Source organism: Colius striatus, chromosome 16, assembly GCF_028858725.1.
Source record: "Colius striatus isolate bColStr4 chromosome 16, bColStr4.1.hap1, whole genome shotgun sequence".
Classification (NCBI taxonomy): domain Eukaryota; kingdom Metazoa; phylum Chordata; class Aves; order Coliiformes; family Coliidae; genus Colius; species Colius striatus.
This window is the reverse complement of record NC_084774.1, coordinates 15,445,931-15,455,465: the sequence shown is the minus strand read 5'-3', so window position 1 is coordinate 15,455,465 and position 9,535 is coordinate 15,445,931. Positions and strand designations below refer to the sequence as shown.

At 40.7% G+C, this 9,535-nt stretch overlaps 1 protein-coding gene across 1 annotated transcript in view; it reads right to left on the bottom strand.

Moving 5' to 3' along the window:
• Positions 1 to 8,966: 8,966 nt before the first annotated feature.
• NFATC2 (nuclear factor of activated T cells 2) overlaps positions 8,967 to 9,535 on the bottom strand; it is an 86,709-nt gene continuing 86,140 nt past the window's right edge. The window contains exon 10 of the mRNA XM_062008978.1: positions 8,967 to 9,352. Within this exon, the coding sequence (XP_061864962.1) occupies positions 9,297 to 9,352 (56 nt within the window). The 3' untranslated portion in view covers positions 8,967 to 9,296. The remainder of the gene's footprint in view (positions 9,353 to 9,535) is intronic.

The following is a 9,535-nucleotide window of genomic DNA, read 5'->3' as shown; positions in this document are numbered from 1 at the left end:
AGGAGTAATTGTTTTGCCTGGCAGTACTTCTCACTGTGTCGTGGTTCAATCCCAGGCAGCAGCGAAGCCCCTCACAGCCCCTCACTCACTGCCACATAGTTCCCATAGGGGAATTGGAAAAGAAAATCAAAACTGGTGAGTTAAGGACAAATATAAGAACTAAATTAAAATAAAATATAATAACAGTAAGAAGAGGAAAGTATCATAATAGTAATCAGGAGAAACAAAACCCAAGAAAAGACAAGTGATGCCCAAGGCAACTGCTCCCTACCCACTGACCAATGTCCCAGCAATGATCTGTCCCACCTCAGCCAACTCCCTCCAGTTTCTGTACTGGGCATGGTGTAGAATAGCTCTGTGGCTAGTTGGGGTCAGCTGTCCTGGCCATGCAGCATGTGTGGTCATTACCAGTAATTCTCATCCTTCTCCAGCCAATTTGCTATCTTTTTCCAGCTAGAAGTACATAGGTATTTGGGTGTATAAAGGACAGCGTTAGAGCAAATGGCTCCAGATATTGTAGTACAGATTATGGCAAATTTTGCAAGATCAGACAATAATATGAGGAGGTCTGTTTTGTCATACAATTAGGTGGAACATATACACATTGATGAATCTTGGATGGCTTTTAATGCCTTGAGTTCACCTGGTGTGAAAACTTAAAGCACATGAGTTTGTGACAATTCTGACACTGGAAAAAATGAGTGAATGCAAGGGGTTGAGAGGAAGCACGTAGCTGGTGAAATAGGCATTGATATTATCTGTCAAAACTAACAGAAATAAAACTCAGCTCCCGTGATTACACCTAGGCTATCATTAAAGGCTTGCCACAAAATCACAGTATTCATCTCTGTTCTGCTCTGCAGGGACAGAGGCTGTAATATTTTCCCTTCAGCCATGCTGCTGCACTGGTGGTTCCCACTGAGGGCCAGCAGAGCACATCGGTGCAGACAGTCCCCATGGCTTTGCCTTTCCCAAGCTGACGTTCTAATCTGCTTTAAATCTTCCACAATACCTTGGAATAGGCATTCTTGGTTGCTTCTCCTCACTAGAGGTGATGGATTGGACTGTGCCTGGGGGAACCTTTTGGTCACATTTCCTCTGCCCACTCCTTGCAGCACTGCTGGAGAAGAGGGCTCAGGGCAGCAGCAGGCTCCCAGCAAAGGGCCAGCAGCAGCCTTGCTGTCTCTCCCCATGCCCGAGGCAGAGAGCCAGGATATAGCCTAGGGCAAGCCCAGAGCTGGGAGGAGTTCCACTGCAGTTCCTCCCAGCTGGCGGCTATCTGGAGCCCAAAGGCACAGGCTTGCTTTTAGGGCAGTTAATATTGCCTGGAAATAACTCCTTTAGTTGCACACACTCTCATAGTTGTGCATAAATACTGCAGCTGGAAGAGGAGGGCTTCTTATGCTTTTAGCTTGGTTTCTGAAGAAAACAAGGCTGGTATGGTGAAGGCTTGGATGCTTGTTCCCCATACCCCACCCCTGGCCTGAAAGTCCATTTCACCCAGCATTTCTGAGCTGACTACCTACCTACCTACCTAACAGGTAGTCAGACAGCTAACAGACTGTAACTCTGAATAAATCAATAGAAAAATCTTTTCCCTATTTCTATTTCAGTGTATCTGAGTGACAGAGAATCTCTTTTTCCCCCATGGCTGCTTGCCTTGCCCTAGTCTGCCTCTGTGCTCTCCTGCTTGATCTCAGCTACAAATGCAGCCCTACCATGTATGGAATAAAGAGGTGCCTTTGTGCTGAGGATTCAGCCAATTTGAGAGCGGCTCAGCTTCCAACAGCCCCCCCCTGCCCTCAGCAATCTGCTGTGCCAGCAGTCTTGCCCTTCAGTTTAGCCAGAGCTCAGACCCTGTGCTGTGGACTTTCCTTCCCTAAATAACTGCAGCTCCTCTAGGCCATGAGTTGCCGGAGCTGAGATCTGCTCACAGGAGCAGCTGAGGCACGGGTGGTGTGCAGGGAGAGGGAAGCAAGGGGCAGGAGCTCATCTCTCCTGTGAAGCATCTCCCTTAGCAGCAGCCCAGTTGAGCGTGGCTGCCTGAGCAAGCCAGTGCTGATGTATGTAGAAAAGAATCTGGTACAAAGCGGAAAAGCAGCTTCTTAAATTGAGTAAATTACATTTGTATTAAAAAAAAGAGAGAGAAAACAAAAAAAGCAAGCAGTTGTAAATGGCATATTTACACAGCAGAGCACGCGAGCCAGGGAGGGCTCCTATCAAATCCAGATGTCCACTAGAAACAGGGATCTTTCTTCTTTGCTACTACCACTAAAAAAAAGATTAAAACTGGGGCAAAAGTTGTTGAAGGGGCATAAAGGAGTCAAAGCTACAAACTCCGGGAGATTTCCCATTAAGACTAAAAATCTGGGGTACTGTTGTACTCGTTTAATTTGGACTCAAGCTATAAGTTAAAGCCACGTCATCAGGTCAGGTGCTCAAGTTCTCAGCCCTTAGCTGTGGAATTTCCAGGTTAAGTTACTTAAATTTTCCTGGTGCTGAATAAAGCTAAAATCCTGTGTGCCATATATTTGCTCATCATAAAATGCTCTCTCTCCTAGCCAGTAACAGCTTCTTTGTTGGCGAAGCCTGTCTGGTTTATGAGCTTCCCAGCCTTTGTACAGTGTACTGGGAGTTAAGAACTTCCACATGGTGCTTGCTTTGAGGCTTTTGTGAATAAGCAAAGCAAAGCACTTGCTCTATGTCCAACAAATGCATCAAATATGGTTTGAATTCTCTGTTTTTAAATGCAAAGGATAATATTGATTTTGTTAAGGTAAATGTCTTTAATTGTACGCTGTATAAACTCGACTCTTACAGAGACATAATGGGCTCTGGGCATTCTTCCAGCACAGCAGTATGAAAAATGTCTCTTTTAGTGTCTCCAGTAGAGAAACGCAGAATTAAACGTAAACAAAAATCAAATGGGGTACATCCCCACTCTCTGAAAAGCCTATACTGCTGCAGAAGGACACTTACACAGATGGAAATCAATGCTGTTGTAAGGAGAAGACTCTGGAGTACCTGTTGATGTGGACTGTTTAGTGCTTTATATTGGGATAGAAAATGAAATGAGGGAAAACAGACAGTAAGAGAAAACGTAGAAGTTCATAACAGTGTCACTGTATGAATGAATTTGTATTTCAGCTACAGAAACCGAAAGGGACCTTGATGCAAAGGGATACCAGCCAGCTCATTAACAAAGAAGTTCTCCCTACTCTGAAATCCAATGTACGTCTCATTTTTGAGTATTTAGAGGGGAGTGATTTGGACAAGACTGTCAAGTGGGTGACTGACCCATTTGAAATTAGTTCATCAAAGGTATTTAGGAATGTAAAGATATTTAAGAATAGACCAAACACTCATGCAGCAGATGATATCCTTTCATTTATTGCTAAACTACCATAGTACAGGCAATATGTAAAAATATTTTACAGATAGCAAAAAAAATCATTACATTGGAGGTTAACAATGTTGCTGTAGGAATGTGAATGGTAGAAACCCCTTTGCAATTCTTAAAGTTAGGCTTTTGAACAAAGAGTTTGGTTAAAAAGACATCTGTTGGGATGATCTGAGTGACAATTGCTCACTCGTGTATCTGTGAACATGTGGTTTTACCTGAACATACAGGGTAGGGCTTCAGCAAGGAGGCTTGGACTTTGGGGCAGGGGGATCACTTCATAAGTAGATCACACGCACAAAATCACACACTAAATCACACACACACAAATATGTAACTCCCAATTAGGCCACATCACTAAGACTGAGCTGTACCTTGAGTCTCTATTCCCAGGGCTCACCACACTGTTGGTGTAGTATGGTACTGATCAGCATCAGTAAAACATTGGCAGTTTATTCCTAGAATACCTGATTATTCCAACACCACCTGTGGATTTCTAGGCTATTCATTTCTGTGACAGTCATTCTAGAACTTTCTACCTAAATTTGCTATTTTGTGAGAGTTATGGAAAAGAAACTCAAAATACTAACTTTTCCCCAGATAACCACTCGTTTGCAGCCTATATATGATTTTTTACAGTCCCAGCATCTTCATTTGGAATGTATTGCAATGTGGTTCAGGTGCCAATTGATTTTTTTTCTATCCAAGGAACAATGAAATGACTAAAGAAATCTTGCAGACTGTAGTAGCTTTGATACTGGCACATAAACAAATTTCCATCAGCTGTCATCTGCTGCAGTTATAAAGTGGCAGACATAAAAAAAGCCTGATGTCAATCTTCTGTCAAACATTCAAAAAGGTGAATTATTCATTTTGAACTGAGATGAATAAAGAATTACAGCTTTCCACATGTGATGGTAGATAGATGCCTTAAATTTACAGGTAAGAAATCACTGTAATGTAAACAATGAGGGAAACAGTTGATTTCTGGAGAAATTCACCCAATCTAAATACGACAATCTCAACTCTCTTCCCACTGCACAGGAACACATCATATAAATAAGTCAGAATTGCAGATAAACTGGACCTTTAGATGATTTTAAGTGTTGCAAAACTTATGAAGATCTGAATCAATTTAAGATTTGAAATTAAACCAGTCATTTTCTTGAATCCCATCTGGCAAATAATTGTTCCCTATTAAGTAGCAATTTGGAAAGAAATAGAGGGGGAAAAGTCAGATTGAAATATTTAGAAACACATTTCTGGAGCGTTTAAAGCTGTCTTTGAAGTCTTTGAAAAATTTATCAAATACATATTTTTTAGGACAATACAATTCAACAACAACTGCATAGAAAATGAATAAACTCAGAAAAATGAAAATTGATCCTTTATAAATACTATCCTTAATCCAAAAGGTGTTGCATATTTGGTCAGACAACAAGCATAGACACTTTTTTTGGTAAAGATATGGATTACAAAATATACTTTAAAAAAACATGCTAGCTAATTGGAGAACTGGTTTAGATATGTTATTAAGCAGCAGCATTTTATACAATAGAGAATAACATAGTGCTGGTTTGGGAAATATTCTACATTCAGAAAATGCTGTATTCCTACCAGAAGAATGGAAGTGATACATATTTACATGGATACAAACAAAGCAAGTGCAAAAACCATGGCTCTTCGACATTCTTTCTACCAATAAAACACATGCATAGACACTTTCATTCCATCGCTGCTGTTTGTTGTTCAGATCTTACACTTCGCTCATTCTCATGGAGAAAAACAACTTCATCTTTCATTGCAAGTATCTTCATGAGCAGTTCTCCTGGCAAACTGTACTTCCAACACTCGTAACTGACACCAAAAAAAATCTTCCTGGTATCTGTCCACTCCCACTCCACTCTCAGACTGTTTACATATCATGAATGATAGTCTTATTCTATGTATTCATATAGTTGATACAGAAGTTTATAGAAGCCCATCCTGTATTTGCAGCCAAAGCTTGGATGGAAAAGTGGAAGTAAAAAAAAAACACACACACAGACACACACACACACACACAAAGAGATGAACTTCTGAGTTCCAATGAGCCCCATGTCCTTCACATGGTATAACTTTGATGGAAAATGCATTAGAGTTGTTCACCCTGTAGACAATATATTTGGAGGCCTTTGGTACAATGGCAGGAAGGCACTGTGGTGAAACATTCAGACAACTGAGGAAAGACAGAATTTCCTCATGTGCAAATATGGCTATCTTCCAGATAAAGTGAGAACAAATTACTCACTAAATGGTATTAACTCTTCCAAGGTTAAGCTAAGGCTTCTACAAAAAGAGAGCAAGTTGCATTAAGTAAAAAAATATTAATACTGGAAAAACACTGCTCAGCAAGAACAGGAAATAATTTAGTACTGTATATTTTGAAGTTCTTCAGCATAGCTATATAATTTTAACGTAGCAGTTTTCTTTTTAGGAGACAACAACGTGCCACGCTATGGCTGAGGCTACTCCTTTTCTCTGGAAATAAATATCGACTTGGTTAAAGCTGTGCTATTTAACTAACAGTTGCATGTAAAAGCAGATAGAGTAGTACAGCCTGACCTCATGGAGCTGTAAATAAAACCACTAAAATGTAGTCTATATTATATACATCTTATGAACCCTTAATCCAGTATCTGGCTCCATGTGCCAGCATGTGTCTGGCTGACTGGAGCCAACTATTGGATCACGACCCAAGTTTGTAATGGAGGGGGGCTGTGTGTTCACATATAATCATATGTATATAATATAGCCACATGTATTTATGGTTATATTATATAAATATACATGTATATGCACCTACACAAATGCACACAGATTAATATCTGTGCTTTAAAAATGAGGAATACAGCTAATGCAAGCACGACTAAAGCACTTGTAGCACATTAAAAACAAAAACCCAAAGAATCCTCTCCCCCTCTCTCTAGCAATGTGCCCGAAGGAGCACACAAGAGCAGTGGCAATCCTGTCTTTTGGTTAAAAAGCACATGTTTCTGGGGTGCATCCTGCAAAGCTGCTTCCAAGAAGCATTGCAGGAACTCAGGGGTTTGCCTGCCCGAGTCCCTTGGGATGCTGAAAAGCCTTTAGCACGAGCCCACACTTTTCTTGTCTGCTATACGCATTTATGCCTTATAGGGGAGAAAGATGCTTAAATGATCAGCGAGGGACAGAGGGAAAAAATAAGAATGTGGTTATCTGACTTCAAGACTGGCCATTCATCTGTGTACAGAGGACTATTGATAAGCAGTTGCTATGGACAAGCACCAAATAAGCAGCAACATTTTTAGACTACATCAGTGCATCTACACTTGAAAAGATGTTCATGTTCTTGATATTCTATTCAAAATCCAGCAAAATAAAAAGTTTCTGACAGTTATTTGGGGATTTTTGGTTTTCTGTGAATGGGGGTTTTGTTGGTTTGGGGTTTTTCTTTAATTTCTCCTATACTCTACAGGTTGGATCAGGGAAAATCAGATGGTCATTTTTTAATACTCCCAAACATTGAATTCTGTGAAACCAACAGACACATTTGGTCTTTTCTTTTAGCTGCAGCAAAGAACTTCTGACAGGCAACTTTTGGCTTGAGGAATTTTTTCAGAATTGTCCAAAACATCAGACTGCATTAAAAATCCACAATATGTGTCAGACTCTGGCAAACTGGCAGTTTTAAACCAATCTAAATAGCTTATTTGAAGGTATATGAGCTAGCCAAAGTACTATATGAGTGCTCTTTAACAACCAATAAATGCCCTGTGCAGAAGCCGTTTCAGCTGCTCTGAGCCTCAGGTTTGTTTCTGTAAAAGTCATCAATAAAAAAGGACACTTTCACCCCTGTGGGTAACTGGATGAGGCTCAGCTATCTAGACATCTGTACTCACGCAACATGTGGATCTCACAAGATGAGCACCAGAATAAGGCACCCAGTGACATTTTGGTGCTGCTGAAATGAGACACAGGAGACGCATCTTGGACAAAGGATGTGAATCTTGCCAAGGGGACTCGTGCCTGCGCCCTGTTGTCTGCACTAGTGCTGCAGTAGGTGTTGGCAGTGTTTCAAGGGGAAAAGGAAACAAACTCCTCAAGCTGTGTTATTAATGCCAGTTTGGGATGTGAAGTCAGGAAGGGCTCTGCTCTACTTCTGAATCCAGAGCTTAGACCTGCTCTTGTGAAATTCAGGTTTCAGTTTAACATCTGAGATTACAGCTGAGACCTAGGTCAGGTTTTCTGGAAAGCCTAACGTTTTCAACACTGAAAATCTTGCAGAGTTTAAGCACCAGCTTTTAGGAGCAGAAAATATCTTATTCTCAATATTCCTGAAAAGGTTCCTGTTGAAGCTAGCACACACTCTGCAGAGTTTACACAAGATCTTGCAATATTCAGGAACCAAATCTGCAGCTGCTCTGCTGTATTCATATAATCTAATTCCTGCTGTGAGCATGTGGACACAGTATTCAGCAAAGTTTACTGTGAAAACAACTGAAAACAAGACAGTTTCACTGTGATTTCCAGAACTGAGCTCAGGCTCTTAAAAATATCAGCTTCCCTCATTTACAAAACCAGGAAAGATCACGATGCGCTTCCTACAACATGATGACTTTTACTGTACACTGATTACCCATTTTCTCACGCTGTGGTCGCAATGACACACCATAAGGCTACAAACCCGCTAGCTGTAGGACTGCAGATGGCAGCGGTTATCTTTTACCGTGATACACGTGTCAGGGCAGTATAAGCTAACACATGAAGCAAAATGTAACAAACATGCTAACTCGCATGGAAATTTAACCTTTCCAGAAACTGCTGGTAGCTTTGCAAAGCTTTAAAAAGACAAGGTGAATATAAGTAAGTGTATATTTTTTTCTGGAACATAAGGCTTCTGTAAGATGCAATTATTTTCCTCTGTAGCTTGTGTGGTTAAATGTTAACGGCTGCTAAATGAGAGAAGTTATGAGCCAAGAGCAGGTTCTATATGAAAAGAAACAGCAACAATTTATCAGAGAGAAAAATCTACCTAAGATGTCTTCATACACTGCCTAAATATTAACAAGGATCAATCATAAAATCTTTGGATTTACTGCGACTCCTATATATTAATCTCTGGTTTATCTGGGCTTATTTTACCTTGGGACAGCTGTCGTAACTGCTGAATTGCTCTTTTCACTTGTTCTCTGTGAGCATCCCTTTCCTTCAACCTTCAATCCAGTCTGACAAGAAAAAATGAAGAAACTCCTGGATTCAGCTGACGTCTACTCTTTGAAATACTGATCACAGTGCTCAGAGGCAGAAAACAAATGGCTTTTGATCCCAGGTCGGATAAAGGCCGAGCGAGCTTGGGTTGCCTCAGTTTCCTACAACAATAACATTTCTCAAAGGGCTTTGAGACCTGGAGGACAAGACATTGTTAGTGAACTACGAAATGTCATGATTCTTTTATGGAATATATTACTCTTTCTTCCCTCGTTTCCCACCCCACCCAAATAAGCGCTAATATATAACCTCCCTTGCCTTGTGTGGTGTTCAGGAGTGACATATCACTTCTCCCTTATTACTGAGATAGATCAATAGGTAGATACTTTACAGCAGGCTTGAAGAGTTTCCTCAGACAGATGCTCTGTTATACGAGAACAATACAATCTTTGGACGAAAGGAAGGGTGTCCTTCTCGATGTTTACAGAGAGAGGTGGCGAGTTGCTTAGTCAAGGCTGTCAGCTTGATGCCAATACATTGTTCCTTGCATTGAATCGGTGCCTTGAGATGAACAGTTACGGAAGCAGGAGGTTGCAGGGGCACTGGAAGGATCTAAGAGGTCAGTTATGGAAGGATTTGGTAAAAGTTGTTTCACAAATCTCTTCTTCTATGTCTGATTTCTGGCAGGGAGTCCAGAAAATTCCTTCCTGATAATTTCGTTAACTGTGACATAAAAGAAAGAGGAAGAAACGTTAGAGCACTTAGAAAATCACAACAAGTAAAAGCAATCCTTGGGCAGTTTGCTGTTAAGCTGGAAACATCCCCTCTGTATTCATAACATAATTTAATTAAAACCTAACTTTTGATCCTTTTCACCCAGACTACAGATTTTTGGAAGGCAGGGGG